Below are 21,568 nucleotides of genomic sequence, written 5' to 3'. Positions count from 1 at the left end.
ATCATATACATATATATTTACATATATATGTTATAATTTTAACAAAGAACTGCAATAGTATATAGAGCTTTAAGGATTCTTGTACAACTTATATTTTTGTAGATAGATAGTAATTAGGTATAGTCTATTTGATACTTCATATTTATTTTCACATCTGTATGCCTTATTCTTATAGCTTTCTATTTTATTTTATTTGTTATACTTTATTGTAGTTGCACACCAGGGGTCAGGGGTAATTTTGATTGTCATTTTGATCCTGTTTATGTACATGCAGAATTGACAATAAAGCTGACTTTGACTTTGACTTAGACGTTGACCATAATTTCACAAAATTTATATGAATGGACTGAAATGCAGCCCTAAAATAATTAAGTAAAGAGAAGCTATACTTAATTGCTTACTTTTGAAATGTATCAAATAAATTTAAAATGATCTTGTCATTTTTCATTAAATTTAGCTTGTACAAATGAGGATTTTAATCACTTTGTTTTGTTCTAGTAAATGCACAAATATAAAAACAAACAGTGAAAAACTTTCAAACATGATTTTCTTTTTTGCGTGAAGTGATAAAAAATAGAAAAATATGAAATCCTCCCATTTAAGAAGATCTAACCAGTCAATTTTTTGTCTTTTGTCTTTATGTGTAAATGCAATGATTATACGAGACAACCCGCAGGTCCTTTTGCGTAAAAGATTTCAGACACTTTTATTATTGTACAAGTGATATCAGCATAATGAAAGTGATAATACCCATGAACATGAAAGACATTTTTTCTTACTGTATTTACAGAGAAGTGTCTTCACATCACACACAAAGAATGCTTCTACAAAATGAACAATTTGTAAATAACATAACATTAAATAAACTCCACCTACCTTTAGGTTTACAGCTGAATATGCATATGATGACCATCTCTGCACTGCATAGAATTTATACATATACTTTTCCTCATGAACAATGCGGGTTTTTTTCCTAATAATAATAACAATAATAACAATAATACTGCTCTCGTGATGCATATAGGCGGCCTGTAAATAAACATTAATGAGAACTAAGTCTTTGGCAAATGCAAATACATTCACTTGACAGATGAAGAAACCATCATTCCAGCTTGATTCAAACAAATGACTTGGCCTGAAACATGTTGGAGGGGGAGGAGGGGGCTAAAGTTAGGAAGGAGCATGTTTAAGGCATTTAGCTGAAAACGTCGCCCTGCTTTTTGATTTTATTGGAGTCATCAGAATCATCTTATCAGCGTGAATCTGAACGCTTCAGTTATCAGACTAGACAAATGATGATAGTGTTTTTACTTGGGATGGCTGTTATATCCTTTTTTTGTGGTTGAATGCCAAAGACTTAATCAACTTAAATAGAAATGTAAGCTGTGAGAACATAGTATAGTGCACGCCAAGGCAGTGACATGATGGGCCTTGAAATACAAGATTAACTGTAAGTGCCTTTTGGACTTACAGCCGGTTTTGTGAAATAAAGCAAAGATGCATGTCAGTTTTCTGCATAATAACGCTCCAGTGTTGCAAACCTCCAAAATAGTGCAAAATTAACAACAAAAAAAAAACCACAACAAAAGTTTTGCCTGATGACCTCTTGAATCCTGACAAATAAGACATAGTGAAACACTAGCCAAGCAGTCTGCAGTTGAGTCATTACGAATTATAAAAATGAAATAAAAAAATCATTTTAAGAATATATTTACTAGTTTCTCGAAGTCTTGCAAATAGCGGGCCATGGTGCTATATAGTCATGGCTCCATCTATTTTCAAACGGATGTTTCTTTATTTATTTCATTTTCATTTTTACATCTTGATTGTGTATCACAGAGAACATGTCCTAATCTTCTCATGGCATCAAAAGCGATCGATTTACTCATGCTGGATGTTCAGTCGGTGACTGTTCAAATGGATAAAATCAACATTAGGCTGCCACAGCCTGCACGTGTTGCTGCTAATCTCCTCTGATCTCTCTGCACTGCCGTTTGAATCGAGAGGGAGACAAATTGGAAAAGTGGGGAAAAAAGGCTGCTGCTACATTTTAAGCTCTGGACAGTGTCCCTGCTGAGAGCCATCAAGAAAAAGGAATGTACAGTATTGATCCATGATGGGATGAAACTGTGGTACTGCTAAAGGGGGAAAGAATTCTTGACTTTTCTTTTCTTTTTTAGAGTCTTTTTCCTTTTATTTTATTTGTTAAATCACTGCATTTAGCCACAAGTTTTATCATGTGTGTAGCAACTTTCCCTGTCCGTGATGATGTCTTGGAGATTAAGTTTGGCTTTGATGGTCCAACAAAGCTGTGATGAGAGAGGACTGAAGTTGTCACAAATCCCAAAAACCGTTTAGTTTCTTTTTGTGTGAGCCAGGAATATTTTATGCGCAGTTGCTCAGTGTCCAGTGGACCATGCCGCTCACACCGGGGCAATATGGAGGCTGAGGCCATGGTCCTGCAGGTTGATTTGGTTTCCATGGTAACTAGTGACGGTCATAGGCAGTGGCAGCAGTGGGAGGGGCGGAGCCTCTCGATGCGGCACTATAATAATAAGGGGAACCTGAAAGTTAACAGAAGAACGAACCATTTGAAACAACAAATACAGTTTTCACTGCCATTTACCAAATATGTTAATATTCATATTATAATGTGTAATAATAGGTTTCATCATTCAAGTCACATCACACTAACCATTTACTAAGACCTGTCCCCCACATTTATTGTTTTTACCACCTGCCAATGTTTCCATACTGAAACTTTTGCATCAATCCTTGATGTTAGACCAGCAAAATTAGGATTTTCCTTTAAAGTTTACTTAAATGTTGTTTACTCAACTAGCTATAAACAACTAAGAAAGGTTGCATCTTATGCATTTCACATTTTTTATGCTTTCTAAATTTTTAATTTGATTTAAATTTGAATCTGCAAATGCTGTAATCAAAAAAGAGACCCACTAAAGCTACATGTCACAGACAAAAGGTCACCTATTGGATGTAGAAGACATGACAGGAAGAATTTTTTTTGTTTTTAGTATAGCAATATCAGCAAAATGATTACTCAACTGTTGTCCTAACATAATTTTTCAAATATAACACTTTAACATTTAGGATCGTAGAAGGATGTTCAAGGGGACCTATTGTGCTCATTTCTAGCTCTTTAATTTCTATTATTGCACTCTACTAGAGTAGTTTTGCATGATTCTCTGTTCAAATTAGTCTTTATTTCTCTGCTACTGGGCCTTAATTCATCTACAGTCTGAAACAAGATTTTTAACTCCTGTCCCTTTAAGACCACCATCCCGATAAGACAGCTGTCTCCTGATTGGCTGCAACTTGCAAACAGAAGGTTTGAAGAGCAGGTGGGTGGGGCTCGTGTGTTGACAACCAGGGACAGGATCATCATATTAGGAATATCCTGGTTGTACATATCCAAAACTGCCTTAAACTCAGGATTTAGAGCAGTGTAGTCTGAGCTATTAAACATACTCTAACCTTGTTATTGGAAACATATAAGAATCCGTCATTGGAATAATGTAGAAATGACAGAAAATAGTAGGTCAGTTTTAAGGATTAGCTCAAGCTTTACTTGGGCAAGATAATACAAAATAACACTTGCAATACATATCTATTTTATTACAGGTGGTGCTTAAATATAACACAAATCACCACCTCAAATGCACTAAAGCACTAAAAAGAAAGTATTGCTCTTGTTAGCGCTCCAGCTGTAATGCTTTGGGATGTATAAATATCCTAAGACTTCCATGTCTGCAAGGCTACAACTGGACTATCGCTGATCTAGTAAATGGTCAATTAATCATTCTCATCAAGTTTCTCACTCTCTACTCACTTAGTAATGCTGGGTTGCTGAATCGCCAGGCTTCATTGTAGGTTGTGTACTGTGGATGACTGTAGGGGTTCCCCGAAAACTCACTCCCTGCAAAACAAAAACAACAAATCAATTAGCATTTCAATGCATCAAACCATTACCCCCTTCACATGCAGTCATTTCTCGTCATTCAAAACAGGATGCAATTTGTGGGTGGAAATGATAGTCATCGATGTGAGACCAGTCAAGCAAGTAATTTATTTCTTTTTCATTTCACTTAAGTTATGCAACACTGAACAATACAGGATGTGACACTGAAGGCGGCTTTTCCCTGTCCCATTTATGGATATCAACCCATTCTTCTTCCTCCAGTATATTCCAAAGCAGTCTAATAAATACAGAGTGGTAATAAACAGTTTCATGCATACGTTTTTGATATGCTGCAATAAATCCTGCAGCCTTTCTTGGAGGAGTTTTAACATCTCCAGTCTCAAAGCCCTCTGGTCTAAACTCTGATGTTTCTTGCAACAGAAGTACCTTGGAGCATGTCAGTGAGCACTGCTGCTGGTTCAACACGTTTCTTTCTTTTACGAGATAATAAAGGCCAGATTTTATATGGAGCTGGTGAGAAATGGCTTTGCTTTAACAGTGTTTTGTGCCTGTCACTAAATCTTAGTGGTTGTGTATAGGATGAATCAGTTGTAACACAAAACCACAAGCCATGGGATTAAGGTCCTCATCTTTTGCTTGGTGCCACATAGGAACAAATGGAAAGTAAAAGTATGTTTGACTTGTCTCTTTTCCACCCACATGATTTAACAGTTTTATTAGCTGAAATCAAAAAAGTAAATCTGGGCTGCGCTATCGCCCAGGGCTCCCACATCACCCTTTGTTTTTACTGCTGCTTTGGCTATTATGGCATCAAGCTTTTGAAGAAGAATATGGAAAAATGTATACAATATATGTATTTTTATTGTCTCTATATTTTCAATATTTTCAAAAATAAACTACTATTTTAAAAATAATGTGCTAAATAATATAATAAATAATTTATAAATAAATAATAAATAATCTAGCAACATAGCATTACATGTAAGCCATTCAGTTCTAAGAATACCACAAACATTAAAGCAGGGCTAGATATGGATGATGCGATGTAATTTGGGTGTACCTACCCTTTAAGAAATACCCTTACCCTTTACAAAAGCATTTGTTTAGTGCTTTGAGGACTAAGTTACCACTAGGTTTTATGAAATGCTCCTTTTTAGTCTACCTTCAAATCACAAAACAACAACAAATGGAAAATAAATGCAACCTCCTTGGCTGAGAATATACTAAAAAATGTCATTTTATAATGGAAGAAAAAGGAACAGCCAGAGTCTGTGATGGGGTGCCTGATTGGTAAATGATATGCTAACACAATGCACACTTGACTGATTTCCTTGTCCATGTGGTTTAATCACGTCAAAGCAAAATGCTGGCTGTGCTTTGCTGAAAACGTGTGCCTCGATGCTGGAGCTGGAGAAGCGTATAAAGCCCTGCACCAAAACTGCATCTTTGCCCTGTTCCTGGCAGTGAAACACAAACCTGACCTCCTCAGAGAGACAATGATTTGAATATTTACCGGGCTCTCATGCCTCTGCCTTTTGACCCTTAACTGTTTGCTGTGAACCTGAACTGCAGGTTAAGTAGAGGAGAGTAAAGGATATGCTCTGGAGCTCAGAGGCTGGGGAGGGCTGCTGGTGCTGTTTATCGAGGCCGCTGAGAACGGCCACCAGAGGAGATGATGAGCCAACAGAACCGGGAAGATGAGAAGAAAGAGAGTTTGACCATGCTCTACCCTTTCTTTGATCACCTACTCAGCTTGTCTGATCCAATCATATGCACACATAATATAAGAATATGTGAATCCCTTATTCTACAGGTCAATATTCATTTAAATATTATACATCTTCTACAAATGTTTTGAGGGCAACGCCAACTGTTAAATAACCCCTAATGAAAATATAAAACACTTCATCTCTTACCAGGAACCATTCCAGCGAGTGTGGAGGTTGGGTAGCTGCCCTGGCCTGTAGGGGGAACGTGAGGGGGATACCCAGGTAAGGTTGTGTTGGCCATATCCCGACCTGCAGAGAGAAAACAAAACAAACAGAAAGAAAACTCAGGTGTGATCTAGAAAATCTTCTGTTTAAGATTGGTGACGCTGTAACTTACAAATGAATCCTTAACACTTGAGTGAAAAGAAACATTTCTATCTTTAAAGCAAGAAGCAAAGTATTCTTTTTTTAGGCTTGGAGAATTTAAAATCTGAACTTTTTTATATTCTGCTTGAGTTTCTGCTTTCAGAGTCTGATATTATCAAACAAAATATGTAGAATCTGAATCTGCTGAGCAAATAAGTAGCTGTTCCTGCAAAATAAAGGTTGGTAAAAGCAAACTCAAGTGCGGTTAGCCACTTTCACCTCTGCTTTCAGCCTCCCATCCTCAAAAATGCAAATGTGCAATTACACAAAACAACCATTACCCCCTGTTTCTGTGGACGTCATGACTCACCACCATCACCACAAGTCAGTCAGTACAAAACTCCAAATTTCAGTTACCAGAAAGCATCAGCCTGCCTCTAATAGGTGAACTAAAAACAAACTAACAGCTGCTGCTTCCAATCAACCGAATCCTAGTCACGTATATATGTCTCCTCATTAAACAATTCAAACTTGTCTAAATATGGCAGCCTTTAGTAAACCCCAGAAGTCTCCTCTCTTTTCTGTAGTGGCTGTAAAGGCAGAGCACGCAGGCCCCTCCGCAGAGCGTCACCCGTCTGGCTGCAGATATTCAGCTCTGTAATTGAGAGTGACGGTTGGGCTGTCCTCGTTGGCCACAGGGACATTCGGACTACGGCACGTAACTCCATTTACCACAGTGGCTGGGGTAAGAGAGGCCCCTGCTATATTGTCAACTGTGAGGGTCACTTAGACTCAAAGGGAAAAATCATTTCCCACTGGAGCTTTAATGAGGAAGTACAGGATAAAATGCACCGTAACACCAGAGGACAACAGTTGTTCGTGTTGTTGCTGTTACAAAAAAAAAAGAAAAGAAAATTATAGTCTGGCACCAGATTCAAATCCAAGTTTACTTTTTCATCTTATGAGGCAAAAAGTGTTTACTGGTAAATGCTGTTTTCCCTCAAACAATGTTTTTGACTCTGCAGCGCCGCTATGCATGATTTGTCTCACTTTTAATGTCTGTGACTCTGTACCTCTAACAAAATAAGAGGATATGCAAAGCAATAACTATATAATAGAATAAAACAACAACAACAACAACAACAACAACAAAGTACTGCCAGTAAGCATAAGACACAGAAAACATATATATACTGGATTAAAAGAATAATGGAACAAACACATTATTTGTTTATTTTGAGGATGTGGGAATGATACTTTTGGCTAATGATGTACCACTACTACAAGCTGGCAGCAATACTGGCTATGCCGAGGGATGTGGGGGCCAGGGACTGAAAAGGTTGGTGGTAAAACTGGCAGAAACATGGTGGCAGGCCCACAAGGCCAAGATCTGCCAGAGAGGACCAGGAGGACGAGGGTTAGGAGTAAAAGAAGCCATGGAAGCTTTGAATGGCTTCTATTTAACGCAAAGAGTGCATGGAGAGTTGAGGCTCTCTTTGTTTGTTTTTTGGTAAAATAGGAACCAATACAAAGGATTAACAGCAGCTGACACTGCTTTCATTGTTTTCTCACTCAACTACAGTGCTGCACTTGAATATGATGTATACAACAGTATTTATTCAGTGATTAAAATCATCTCCAGGCTGAGCTGCTGGCCTGCTTTACTTAAAATATACTGTAACTCATATAATCCATGCTAACTCCCGAAAAAGACTCTTATGTATAATATTAATGTTATGATACATTTTTGTGTTGTTATTGTGAACACCAGTGGAAATTCTAACTGCAAAAAACAAACAAACAACAAAACCCCCCAAACAAAACAAAAATACCAATCTTAATCAAGGTTTTCAGCTCCATCATCAATTGAACCCTTAAAATGCGAATATTAATTTAAAAAAACCATTTTTTTTTTGTCTGAAATTGTCACTCGATGACACAAATTTGCCACTCTGTTGTTCAGCAGAAAAAAGATTTATTCACAGGTTTGTTCAAAGGTACAATGTAAACCACAACGCTGTAAAATAGTACATGAAAGGCAAATAGCAACTTACTTGTGAAGCGAATTTGCTCTAAAAACACTTTCCCCCCCAAAAAAGAACTTTTTCATTTGTGATCACAAATTGTCTGATAAAGAAACGATTAAATCTTATGTCCAACAACTGTTCCCTATTGTTTGCAAATCTCCACACTGATCGTTGTATTGTACGAGGGTCTGCTGAGATTTATCTTCTGCTTCAAGCGCTGAAACTCAAGGGCTGCAGAGTTAAAGAGCTTTATAGAAAAGAGTGAGGTCATGCTGGACCTTTCATTTATAATAAGAATTAGTTAGCCACAAGCCAGTGCACATAAGTCAAAGGGAGCCGTGGGAGTACTGTAGGTGGGGGGTCCAGCAGGGTTGAGGCCATTGTGTATGTGTGTGTGTGCATGTGTGTGTGTAGACACTGGTAACTATTGTCTAGCTGTCTCCCTAAACAATGACACTATCTTTTCTTCATTATTATTGCAGCAGCTACAGCTTCCTCATATGTTTAATAAAAGTAAATACTCTAATCTCTCCATTAGCTTCTGAAAAATATAATCACCACAAGATCTGCTTTTGCTTGCAGTTTTAATTTATTTTCTTCAGAAATAATAGCATACTGCAGTTCAATTCGGCTTCTTTTATGCTGGATGAAGTCACGGCTGTACTGTAGTCATCGACGGGCACTTTATATTTTAAATAACCAAGCAAGACTAGATAACTCAGTTTTATGAAAGCTGATTTTACTAAAAGTTTGGATGAAGGAGTCATTATATTTTTCCTCGTGTGACGCTGCTTCCAATCTGGGATGTTATTGGTATATTTCTGAATTAAAAAAAATGTGTCCAACTGAAACTGGAAATGAACATTATTGGGGTAGTAAATTTGCATGAAGTAAGTGTAACTACATCAAAAAAAATAAACAAAACAAAATCACTAAACAAATAAAAAAAAAAAGGATTTGATTTTGTTTAGTCAATTCACCAATATTGGACCTAAAACTGATCAGGTCAATCAGATCAGTGAAACAATACTTTCAGCATAACCCTCATGGAAACTTCAGCCTTCATTTCCTCTCCAAAAAGTGTCAATTTTGCTAAGCGATTAGAATAAATGAATAAAAGAAGGACTTTAACATGCAAAACAGGAAAGGTTTACCCATTAAAAAACAGTTAATAAAGGTGTTTTAAAGGTATGTTTGCCAAGCTTCTGCGCTGATAACCACCTGTGCCGAATCATGCTTTTGTATATTCCAGGATGCAGTTGGCAGTGACTGCCAGAAGCTCTGTTACTGTTGCTTTATCTCCCCTTTAAAACCCTCTTTCAGTGAGGCACCGATTTGGAGAACTCTCTGTACAGCAATGATAGCCTCATTAGCTGCTTCCTAGCCTTTGTTGTTTTTGCAACAGAGATGTGTGTCCAGATTCTCATTAAAAGATGGCTTTCTTTATATTGTCTGTTTCCTCTGACAGTCCCCTTAGATTGAACGCCAGCAAATCGAGCTATTTATTTTCCCCTGTCCTCTTTTTTTTCCCCTTTCTTTCGCTGCAAAAATCAATTCAAAGATTTTTTGGTTCGCTGTTACAAAAGCCTGTTGATTTCTGTCTTCATTTGAGAAGCAGCTCGAGCTGGGAATACTGTGTTATATTTCATAAACATAGCGGATTTCTTGTGAACATATTTGAACCCCCCAAAAAAGCAAACTTTGAAGTACACAGAGTGACTGAAAACATATATTATTATAGCAATAAAACCCGTGGGTTTTATCTGAACCCACAACCAGACACATTATGCACTAACAACTACTCAATTTCTTAAAACACAAAGGGAAAACCGGGGTGACCTTCTTGTTATTTGGCACAAGAACAAAGTCATTTGTGAATTACTCTTTTGCTTGCAAGAGTATTAAATTTACCATGACAGGGACACCTTCATGTTTGCTACAACAACAACCAAAAATCTTTGACCTCCATTTTCTAGGCTATATGCAGAATGGGGCAATTTATCACGAGCCAAAAAATCTCAGCACCCTAATTAATTACAACTAAGTAAAGAATGTTTGGAGAGCCAAATTGCTTTAATTCCCCGAACACCGGCTGAAAGTCATTCATTATCAAATGTGTGCTCAAAGGTTAGTTTGCTTTTCTGAAGATGAAATAAGCATTAATTTCGGAGCCCGCATTTTCCCCTGTGGGAAGACACGGGAGCGATTTGTCACGAGGCCACACATCACTGATGGCAGGTTCACTGTCTGATCATTGCTCGCTGCTCACTGGACAACGGCAGGTCTTGACGCTTTCTGTGTAGTTCACCCTGAGAGCACTCGCTCAGCTAAAGTGTGGCTAGTTGTGTTTGCTGGATGAGGTTTTGTTTAATAGCAGGAGGGTATAAAAGGGGTGTACAGAAGCAGCTGCTTGAGTAGGAGAGGTGTCATTGACACAGGGGCTTTAAGCCATTGGAGGCCTCCATTAACAGGCCCAGCAGGGAATATGTTTAAAGAGTCTTCAGTATGCGGCCAATGAGCAGAGATGTGTAAAACTCCCACTGAACGCTCATGGGAATTTTAAGAGGGCTCTTAAGTCTGAAGCAGCATCAAGAAAACAGGTGGGCTCTGGCTAATTTCAGGAAATACAGAAACGCTCTATAGAAATAGTGGACAATTGGCCGTATCAAGACCATCTCTCCATTTATTTCTCAAAATACACACAAAAAAAGTTCCGAACTCCTCCCTCCGCTATTCACAAATTCACCCACGGCTCACACTATTTGAATTTTAAGCAGTTCGACTGAAAAAGAATAAGAAGCACTTGAGATGAAATCCATCTCTCGAAGGGAATTCATCAAAGAAATTACTTCCCATATCAACAATAGAAATTACCTCACAATATGCAATTGTCCTATCCACATATTCATGGAACCCTTTGGTGTTTTTATGGGGTAAGAGGGACTATTTAGCAGGTAATACAGCATTAATGTGGAGGAAAGGGAGAGAAAAAAAGTGTTTTAATGGAAGTGGCTTCTTGCCTCTGAATTTCGATGATGTGCACAATGCCCTTAAATCCCTTTCTTATTTGAGCCTGCTTTGCAGGTACTTTTGAGCCTTAATAGGATAAGCAGAGGACACAAAAGATTTCTATCTCTGAAGTCTTTCAGTTCACTGAGAATCCTGATCTCTGGCAATGAGCACTTCATGAATCATTCATTTTTAATAGATTATGCAAATTCCAGGACATAAAATCAACAAGATCAATAACTGCAGGCATTTTAATTGGTGTTCAAAAACACATTTTTAAGCACGAACATAATCTGCAGTTCTTTCCCGCGTAAAGACACAATTAATTTGAAATTGGATCTCAGCCTAAATACTGCAGATAATTTGCCACTTTTTGCAAGGCTTAAAATTCCTCTGGTGAGCTTATCGCTGGCAAGTAAACTGTAATACTCAGCCATTAGAGAGACCACACACCTGAATATCACCTATTATCCACACAGGCAGGCACTGGGGGGAAAACCAAGCAGAAGAGCCACTAACCAAATAGTAATTACCAAGTGGAAGTCAGAGCCATGTTTGTTCCATTAGTTTGACCTCTGTACGCTTTATTCCTGAGATCTTCCAACATGGAAGGGCGCAGAAAAAACTTATTTACTAATACAAAATCAAGTCGAGTCAGGTGCTTTCCACACACACACACACACTGGAACACACAGCCATCCATACAATCCCATCTTTCTTCCTCTTAATGTCTCTTTGCACCTGTAAAGCAGTAAGGAGACCCTCTCTGCAGAGACCATCTAAAATATCCCAGGTGCCGCCTGTAGAGACAAGCCTGTTTCTATGGGGCCATCAGTGCACAAAGGACAAACACACACCTTTCTTCTCAGGAGGCCTGCCTTACAGGGGGAAATCTACCTCCCACATATTAATGAGAGAAGGGCCCTTTCTTTTCTCATAAGACTGCTTGGCTATCATTTGAGAAGGAGGGCTGCAGCAATTTTCAATCACCCTGTCTCCCCCCCCCCCCCCCGCGCAGAACTCGTTGCCTTTGATGGCTGCTGCATAATTATATGAATTTTAATAAAAGCTCTGTATATTAATCTCAGGCCCCCGACAGTCATCGTAAACTTTCAGTAAACTTAACCTTCTTCTTGGTAATAACACTGCAACAACAAAACAATATTTCAATTAACCAGACAGTCATTAACTGTGACAAGGAGAGGAGACAACTAGGAGGGAGAAGCAGAGAGAGAGAAAGAGAGAGAGGAGGGTGAAATAAATGATCGTAGTGTTAGAGTTAGGCGGCAGAAATGCCAGAGCGTATTTACCGAGGCACATTACTCGTGCTTTGAGACACACAAACTATCTCCTGGAGAACAAATTGCAGGAGCAACACAGCAGCCAACAAGCAGTCAGTCCTGCATGGTGGCCTTTTTTTTTCCCTCCCAGAGACCTTGCTCTGATACACAGTCATAGTTCTGATGTGCTGGCACCCAAAGGTCCTTGTCCAGTAGTGACTGAACAGCTCCCCTCCCCTCCCAGTCTCTCTTATCGCCCTGCTTGCTCAGCAAAAAAAAAAAAAAGGAAAAAAAAAACCAAGACGGAAGACTGCTGCTAAGGTTTTTATCGCATTTTCAGCTCAGAGTGAAACGGTAAAAAAGTCTTCACACTTAACTTTTTGCTTTGCCTTTATTGTCACATATTTCATTTTGCTCTTTGTCAGTTGCACAGGCATGTTTAGCTCTGACTTTCTTGTCCTTTTACATTGTTCAAAACCCCTCAGCTGAAGCTGTGGCTCAGCAGCATAAAGGCGTACTGTATGGCACTTGATCTTACCTACAGGGTAGCTTTGCGACACGCTGGGGCCCAGGTCTGGGTTGGCGCTAGAGGATAAACTGGGTTTGCCTTCGTCCAGGCTGGAATTCAGGGCAGGAAGCGAGTACTCATTAGCCTGGGAAAAGGACAGTTGAATCATTACACAACCAAACAATACCTAGATGGAAATCCTCCTTTCTCCTCCTCCATTAAGCGTTCCACACAGGCCTGTGTGAGTATAAATTTGTATGAGAGCATTGTGTGTGTGTGTGTGTGTGTTCATGCTGCAGGGTGGCAGTTCAAGCATATCATGAATGTATTTTGGTATTGTCTGAGAGGAAGTGGGATTTTGAGATGAGTGAAAAGCCAAGGTGTCAGCTGGCCCTTTGTGCTTGACTGCAGTGCTACTCCTGATCAGCCAAGGGAGAAAGCAGTTCTGCTTTGTTACAGACACACCATGTGGCCTCGTTTAAGGAACACTATTCAGGTTTTTTTTTTTTTGAGTTTTTGTTGTTTTAATTTGGAGTCTAAACCACCTTTAAATTTCATTACCTCTTATCTCTGAATACAATCACTTGTACAGCTTGTGTGTTTTGCTATCGTAAAACTGTTGAGGCTTTTCTTTTTGTTTGGGCTCAGATGTTGGCTTAAAGGGCCAGTTCACCCAAATCACGCACGATACAAACCCTTAATCCTTCTGATATTTTGAAATGTAAACACATCTGGAGCCACCCTTTTAATAGAGACTGATGGAGATGTAACTTTTTTTTAAAGGAAAAATTTTGTTAAAACACTGCGGTTTGCCATTAAAGATTTTCATTATTATTGCTAATCTATCAAATATTTTAAAAAAAAAATAGATTTCCTCATTTCTTTTTTCTTTTAAAAAATAATATTTTTTCAAAATAAACTTTCCTTTTAATTTTGAAAAAATTAAAATTAAAAAGACAAACAAAAAAACCCCACATGAAATAAAGTTTAAAATTGATAAAAAATAGATTATTTAAATAAAAAAGTAAAGTAAAAGTAAAATATCATTATAAATAAGTGAGGATTTTTGATGTAGAAAATATTTATTAATCATGACTTTTGATCAAAAACTCATGGCAACACGTCTTTTCTTTACTGTGTATTATTATAGCACTGAATTATCTGCAGAACTCACATATTTTATAGAAGCATTTTTATTGTCAGCGACTGACACCAAAGCCTGTACAGGCACTGTGCTACACAAAAGCCTCCCATTCACCTTCATTGCACTGGGATGGAATCAAAAAACAAACGAACAAAAAAAATGAACTCTAACTTGTAATTTGGGTGACCTGACTTTTTAATTAAATAAAAAACTTTCTCAATGTAAAAAAATACTCTTCCAGGTTCCCCATGGCAGATGTTAGCAGATTTTTTTTAATGAGATGAGACTTCCGGAGTCTGAGTGTTGACAATGTTTGTCCAAAGCGCAGTGTGCGAGGCTCAGTGGGCCGCGCTCCCACAGGAGGACGCCTGTGACCCCGCTCTTGTCTGCCACTATCACAGATAAACTCTAATTGTCTGCTACAACTGTTCACTGGCACAATGTCGGATGTTTTCCTCTATTCTCGCAGGCTTCAGACGCCAAACAGACGTTTTATCATGCAGATAAAGGGCAGGAGGGGGAAAACTGAAAAGATAGGTCTGAAAAGGATGACCAAATGGCTAGCAGAAGTGTGGGAGGGGTGAATCCATTGAGTTTTGCATCTCCAGAATGGCTTTTTAATGCCTCGCTACAGAACCCAGACACTGGCTAATAGGGACACATTTTCCAGAGGAAAAAAGAAAAAAAACCATGAGGCACCCATGAAAGGGAAAATACTCTGATTAATATTGCATTAAATTAAAGCTGATTTTTCTGGACTGTTCCTGGCCTCCTTTCTTTTTTCTTACTTACTCACCCCCTTTTCCTAGTCTAACCCTTTTCCCTCTGCCTTTTAATACTCTCCCTGACGCTCTTTGTGATTGCAAGTCATTTCCAATTCGTTTTGGTATTGATCTTCCAGTAGAAATCAGTTTTGTAATTAGCTGCAAATTAGGCCCTCTTCTGGAGGTGAGGCCTGTCCCACTGATTTATCACCTGCGTAATTCGCCCCGATTGGAGAGAAATTAAAATGAACTCAATTAGGTGACTGCTTTTGCTTTATGGGTCCGACTTGTAGTTCGGTGGGAGAAATTAATAGTCTCTTGTTGTTTAATAGTATAATGAAAGTAAATAAAGGTTATCCATTGTAATAAGCCCAGAGCTTTTAATAAGCGGTGGGTTCTGGCTGTCATTTTGGCGTGGGGGGTGGCTGTTTCCCAAATGCCTCTTAATTTTTCGAAATGAGGATGGATGGCCAGAGTGGCTTTAATATCAGGACCAGGAAAAAGGTGGAGGCTAGTGTTTCATACAACTATTTCATGGGCATGTGTTACAATAAAGGCAGCTTTTTGAGGCCGCGTCAGTCGTTGCACATTAAGATATGTCATAGAATTGGAAAATAAACAACAAAGGCAAGAAACAACAGTTGAATAGTGTGGCAAAAATGAAGAAAAAAAATCTAGATATTGATTAATTTCTGTTGCTTTACTGTTATTCTCAATTACAGGGAGTACACAGAATGTGTTTTTCATCACCAAATCAATAGTATGTGGGAGTTTTCCTACTGATACCTCCAGCATTATACATGCTGGGGCTGTAATCCCAGGCTTTGCCATCTCAGACATTTATTTAATTAGCTTTTATTTCCAGGAAAGGGTTTGGGAATATATGTGACAGAGGTGCTTTTTCTGTGTTTGACTCAGTACTAGCATGCTCGGTTTTCAGTGCTGCAAGAAAGGAAAAGCAAAGATGGAGAGTTTCGGTGCCACTAACCTGTTCTAGTTTGACATGTTCCGTCGTAGAGAAGACGTCAGGGTACGAGGGGCGTTCAAAGACCCGGTCCAACGCTTCCAGCTGCTGCTGTGTGAAGGCATCTGCCCTCAGGTGTTTCCGTAAACTCTCCACACTACCCTGAGAATCACTGTTTGGGCCAGAACCATCTGAACCATCTACAAGAAGAAAGAGCAACATTCGAGACACTGACCCCGGGAAGCTGGCCTTTACTTCAAGCTATGCACTTTATATTCTTCTCATGTTTTTTTCCTGTACCTTCTCTGTGGGGGATCTGAGAAATGGAGTGCAGGTTTTTCTGTACCTTAATGGCTGTGGTGAGCCACTGGCTACATTACACAGGCTTTTCCCTGCACCCCTCCACAGTATTAACACCATCATGATCTGAAAGCCCTCTGGTAATTGATGGATTACCGTCACTTGCAAATATATACATGTTGTGGCAAGCATGTGTACTAATGAAAGCAGCAGCAAGCCCATTATAGTGCCTTTTCATTTCAGCCAGTGCATTTTTCTTCCTTCTTTCCTACCCCCCCACCCAAAACCCTACCGATGTTACTGAAATCAAGAGCAGCCTTTTTTTTTAAAGCACAATTTCCCTTTCACAATTCAATACTGCTTCCATTCTCAGTGAGCGGGTGGTTCCATTTGAAAGCAGCAGCAGAGGACAAGGGGCTGAATAAAATTGTACATTCTTGTTCAATCATCCTGCTCTCCAAACACGGGAATTTTCTCCCGACTCCTGACCTGATTACTCGTCTGTTGGGAGAAGGATGCCTCTCCCGTTGTTACTTGTGTGCAACGCTTTCAAACCTTCACAGACCATCCTTCCATAGCGCCCTCTCTTTTTCTCTTCTCCAGCCCTTCTTAACCACCCCCCGCACACCCCCTCAGCCACCTCTCCAGGCTGCAGTGACAGTGTCTGTAGGTCTTCTTCCCCGGATCCCAGAAAGCTTCAGCTCCCTTACAAATCTGTCATTCTAAATTTGCGGCAGATTATGTTCTCCCCTCAGTGGGAGAGTGGTGATATATGATATGCAAGGCCGCTATTGATTGCCTGTTCTGGTGGCAAGAGGGAGCTGAAATGAACTTGAAATGAACATCATGCCTCAACTCATTGTGCGTATAATACTCTACTTAATCCCACATTTTTCTCTGCCATGGAATTCAATTGATCAATCATGTCTGTGTGATAGTACCATTTGGGAGGGTTATTGCCGTTCTATTCTGCTGCTTGACCTTTTTTCACCGGCTGAGGCCAGAGGATGAACCCGACTCTCCAAAGAGGAGCTGATGGAGCTATAAACAAGACCATAGGTAGGTGTGCATAAGCCAAAATTGTGCTGGCTGCAAAAATGTAAAGAAATAAAGCGTTTTGCTAACAATATCTTATTAGCAAAACTTTCAGTCTCCAAAATAAATGCATTAAGGTTTATTTAAAAGTGCTGCAGAGATCTGACAGGCTGTATTGTTTTGTGACGGAAATATTGCCATGAGTTTCTTAGTCAGTGTCACGTTTGCATAAAAAGGCTTTTATAGAGCTGCATTGTGAGGAACTCTTATATTTTTGCTATGCGGAAGATCTGATTTGGGAGATAAACGGTTTCACTGATGCATCATTTACCTTTCAAAGAGGTAATATGAGGTAATGTGTAGAGGGTGTCTGCAAAGGAAGGACAGCAGCATCATTCATTTCAGCAACTGCCCTAAAATGAATTTATTTGTGTAATTAATTAAGTGACAAAGCAGCCCAGTAATTATAATGGTGCTGTGACAAAGGAGGAAACTGGGTAATGTATTACATAGTGTGCAAAGGAAGAAGTTTGAGGTGATTGAATTTGCTCTTTGTTTCCAGGTTTGAAACTGTGAATGTTGACATGACCACTCGATTTACATCAAGTTAGATGAGATAATCCATTTCAGCCCTAATTTGAGGTTTTATCTTACAGGACATAGGTTAGCAGTAGAAAGGCTGTATGTAAAAGATGGATGCAGCTCTGAAAAGTGAAGTCTAATACAGCTGAAAAAAGATTAAGTGCATTTAAAAAAATGACCCTTTGGCTCCCTTGAGCAATGACCTCATTAAATACTTTCCTAATGAGTTTGTACTTTCAATTATTAGTGCAAAGTCCTATTTAATACAACGTGACATTCATTTTGTAAAGTATGGTCCCATAAAACAGGATGTATGAGCTTACAGTGTCCTTTGTTTCTTAGTCAGATCCACTCCTTGGTACCCATGTTTCATTTTAAAAATAAAAGATGCGATGGCCAAACCAGGAGTCAACAAACAAATATGTGATGTCATGCTCAGCACAATAGCATATGAAAATCCCCCCTTATTGCCCCTCATAGTGTCACTCTATACCAGTGGTCCCCAACCCCTGGGCCACGGACTGGTACCGGTCCGTGAGTCGTTTGGTACCGGGCTGCGAGAGTTGAGGCTTGGGTGTGAAATGTATGGTTTTCAGGGTTTTTATCGGTTTTTAGTGTTATTTTGTTCTTGTTTTTATCGTTAACTCGGTTTTCCTGGGTCTTTTCACGTGTGTTATGAATATATCTTCGTTTTTTTCGGTACCAGTACAAGTTTTATTTTGTTGTATTTATCCGCGACACCTTAAAGGCCGGTCCGTGAAAATATTGTGGGGCATAAACCGGTCCGTGGTGCAAAAAAGGTTGGGGACCGCTACTCTATACCCCCCTAGAGGGGCCTATCCCCACTGGTTTAACATGTGCAATACCCAGCAAATACAACGATACAGCTCTACTACTTGGTAAAAAGTTAAATTTATTACTTTAAGAGCATAACGCAATTCATACACAACAAAAACAAGGAAACACCTCCCCCCAAAAAACTGCTTTCTTGCCCCTGTAGTGGCACTTTGGTACATTCAGGTGGATAATCTCACCTGCTACAGCTGCACCAAGTCACTTTATCAAACCCAGTTGTCCTCTTTGCTACCAAAGCAAATAGAGTCATTAATTACTTTCCATCAGCGAGCCTGATCCACAACACCCTGATCAATACCCCCAACCATATTTGTCATTCACCAGTGTGGAATACACTTCCCACACACAAGACAAACCATCCTGGGTCAAGCTACACACTTTTCCTCCCACTCAGTCCAATCTGCCCTCCCTGCTACTGATTCTCTTCTGACAAATCAGCAGAGGTGGTGTTTTGGTGAAGAAGACGACTCTCTTAAGACCATTCAGGAAGCTATGTAATTATGATTCTTCAAGCATAGGTTTAAGTAGTTTGGAGAATGTTTCCCCCCAAAAAACACCAAAGCCCCAAAAGAACATATTGTTCTTAAGTGAATTATGACTCCTGTGCATTAGGATAAAAAAAAGAGTACAATTATGTCATTATAAGTGCCAACAAAACATCTTTAACACCAGACATTCCCGTTGCTGGTGAAAACTGGTTTTTTAAACCATGACTATGATTGTTCTCTCACCTTATTACCCCTGTTGCTATCATTAAAACCCATGACAAAGTTGCTTAACCACAGCAAGGTAGTTATTTTAAGTCAAACCTAGAAAGGCCTAACTGGAAAAGCTCTGGAGTGTGAGGTTTTTTATTTAGATTTACTTTTTTTCCATACTCAAGATTGAAAAAAAAAATAGTATCTAAATTAGTAATTTGATAATAATTTACATTTGACTGATTTCTGCCTCATTAGTTTAACCTCTTAATGCCCAGTTTATCACATTTAATATGTGATTTTTTGTGTTTTTGAGACTTCCACATGATCAGTGTGATCCCACCCTCAACATAAAAAATTTAATAAATTGCACAATACAGTTTTAAGCAATAAAGAAATAATAAACTGTCACAAACTAAACTCACAAATGCATATATATATATATTTTTTTTTAAAAAAAGAAGAATTTTCTGCTACTTATTTCATGGTTCGGGGTTTAAAGAGTTAATGTGTTAGCGAGCTGAAGCCGCTGTCAATTAAATTTGACCAAGCCTGATCTACACTATATATCTACTATATTTAAATTTAGAAATGTTAACTTTAACATTTTGCTTATATAGCCATACATATTGTTAAATAAAAATGCAGCAGCTTGCATAAGTGCTTCAAAATCTCTTCCGAAAGTCCGAACCATCATCTGGACATTTCTAAATCTGCCCATTACGCTGCAGTGATAATAATCTCTGACCACAGTGGCTTTGTTGTTGCTTGTCTCGCTCTGTGGTCACTTATTGATCACCGCTGGCACTGAAGATATTCATCTTGACATCGGTCTGTATTAACACTCTGGTAACAAGGGAGTAGCCTCCATCAGATCAGATAACCAGCTTTATGAAGCAGCCTCCTCTCTGCAGGATTGGCACCCAGAGGTCATGACCCCTAGCAGGAGACTTAAGCCAATGCAACTCCGAGTCTGAAGTCGGTCTGAGTGACTGGCTTCTCCGTCACAGTTGTTATTTTTGATAACAATTATCGCAAATGAAGTGTAGACTGAGTATGAATAGCAGCTTTTCTTAGAAGAAGAGAGGGGCTTCAGAATAGAAGCTTAAGGTCTTTCGTTTAATGAAAATTGAGTTTTGAAGTTTGTGTTTGAGGCACCTTGAGGTCAGGAAAGACTCCCTTAGACGAATGAGCTTTGCCCCCTCCCAACTGTACTCCCACCCGGTCTGCTTCGTGTTTAAATAACATGTCAACATGCATACGAGTTTGTTCCCTCAACACATTCACGTATTTCACAATAATATACCTGTATAATTTCCCGCCTGATTCAATTCTTGGCTAAATGAAATCAAATTAAAACTCGTTTGCATCAAATTGGATGAACTCAGTTTCATTTTGGCTTGCTAATTGATTATTCTGATTATGTAAACATAGATGAAATACTGTCTTCTGGATGTAATATGTTTTTTCTGTGTTACTGTAGGAACAACAAATTGTGTAGATCAGCAGAAATTAAATTTTGGTAATAAGAATTTGAGAACTTTAAACCCATTTTTTTTTGCATTATTTCAAATTTTATTAGCCAAACATAGCCTGATTGATTACTTGCAAAAAAATGTGATTACTCCTGAGAATTTGGGTACGTCGAATATCACCTAGTGGTGACCATTAATTTGTTGTGATGTTGCCAAGCTTTTAAAGGCTTTATTAATCTAATTCGGAGGTTACACTTCGGTGCTGACATTTTGCTGCACTCCCAGTTCCTGTGTTGATTCTTCCTCTCTCCCAAAACAGATGCTGATACACAGAGCAGGGTGTGACGGCGGCCCGCTCCATCACTCATCTCCATCCACACGCCTCAGTTCAGTCCTCATGACGCTCAGAGATGAGAAATAATTAATTCAACAGCTACTGAAGCACAGAATCACATCCATTCTGACTGCCACTGGCTATTGTTGTTGGGTTTTGAAATATATGATGATCATCTTATCATGAAATTTCTCTCTTGGTATTTCTTTCATAAATCAAAAAAGAAAGCCAGACAAAAAGCAAGAAAAGCACACACAATGGCTGAAATTAAGAATCATCTACCGGTCTGATTGTGCAATTGGCGAGTTGCTTTGAAAGGACATATGATATCACTTTAAAGGACCGGACACACTTCATGGACACGGCCTGTTATCAACACACCTCCGAGTTGTCTGCTTAAGTCAATTCAGCTCTTACACACATTCACTAATAACATGAAAAAAAAAACCGAACAAACTCAAAAACAACACCGAAAGCAAATTTGTGCTCAAATATTTCGACTGTTTTTACTTCACTCGGGGAGAAGCAGCTTCTCCTTTGTCTTTTCTGAAGCCCACAGTGTCAGAAGCAGTGGGGGG

General features: G+C 39.0%; 1 protein-coding gene across 2 annotated transcripts in view; it reads right to left on the bottom strand.

Annotated features, from left to right (window-relative positions):
• Positions 1–694: 694 nt before the first annotated feature.
• pax2b (paired box 2b) overlaps positions 695–21,568 on the bottom strand; it is a 29,763-nt gene continuing 8,889 nt past the window's right edge. Inside the window, exons 6-10 of one of the 2 annotated variants that reach the window (XM_082542977.1) lie at positions 15,736–15,911; positions 12,870–12,984; positions 5,857–5,958; positions 3,851–3,937; positions 695–2,564 (exon numbers count right to left, since the gene is read on the bottom strand). In XM_082542977.1, the coding sequence (XP_082399103.1) occupies positions 2,488–2,564; positions 3,851–3,937; positions 5,857–5,958; positions 12,870–12,984; positions 15,736–15,911 (557 nt within the window). In that variant the 3' untranslated portion in view covers positions 695–2,487. The remainder of the gene's footprint in view (positions 2,565–3,850; positions 3,938–5,856; positions 5,959–12,869; positions 12,985–15,735; positions 15,912–21,568) is intronic. The other variant, XM_082542976.1, reaches the window with a different exon arrangement.

The sequence above is a fragment of the Aulonocara stuartgranti genome, assembly GCF_965226115.1.
Source record: "Aulonocara stuartgranti genome assembly, chromosome: 8".
Lineage (NCBI taxonomy): Eukaryota > Metazoa > Chordata > Actinopteri > Cichliformes > Cichlidae > Aulonocara > Aulonocara stuartgranti.
The sequence above is the reverse complement of the archived record's forward strand: the minus strand, read 5'-3'. Positions and strand labels throughout refer to the sequence as shown.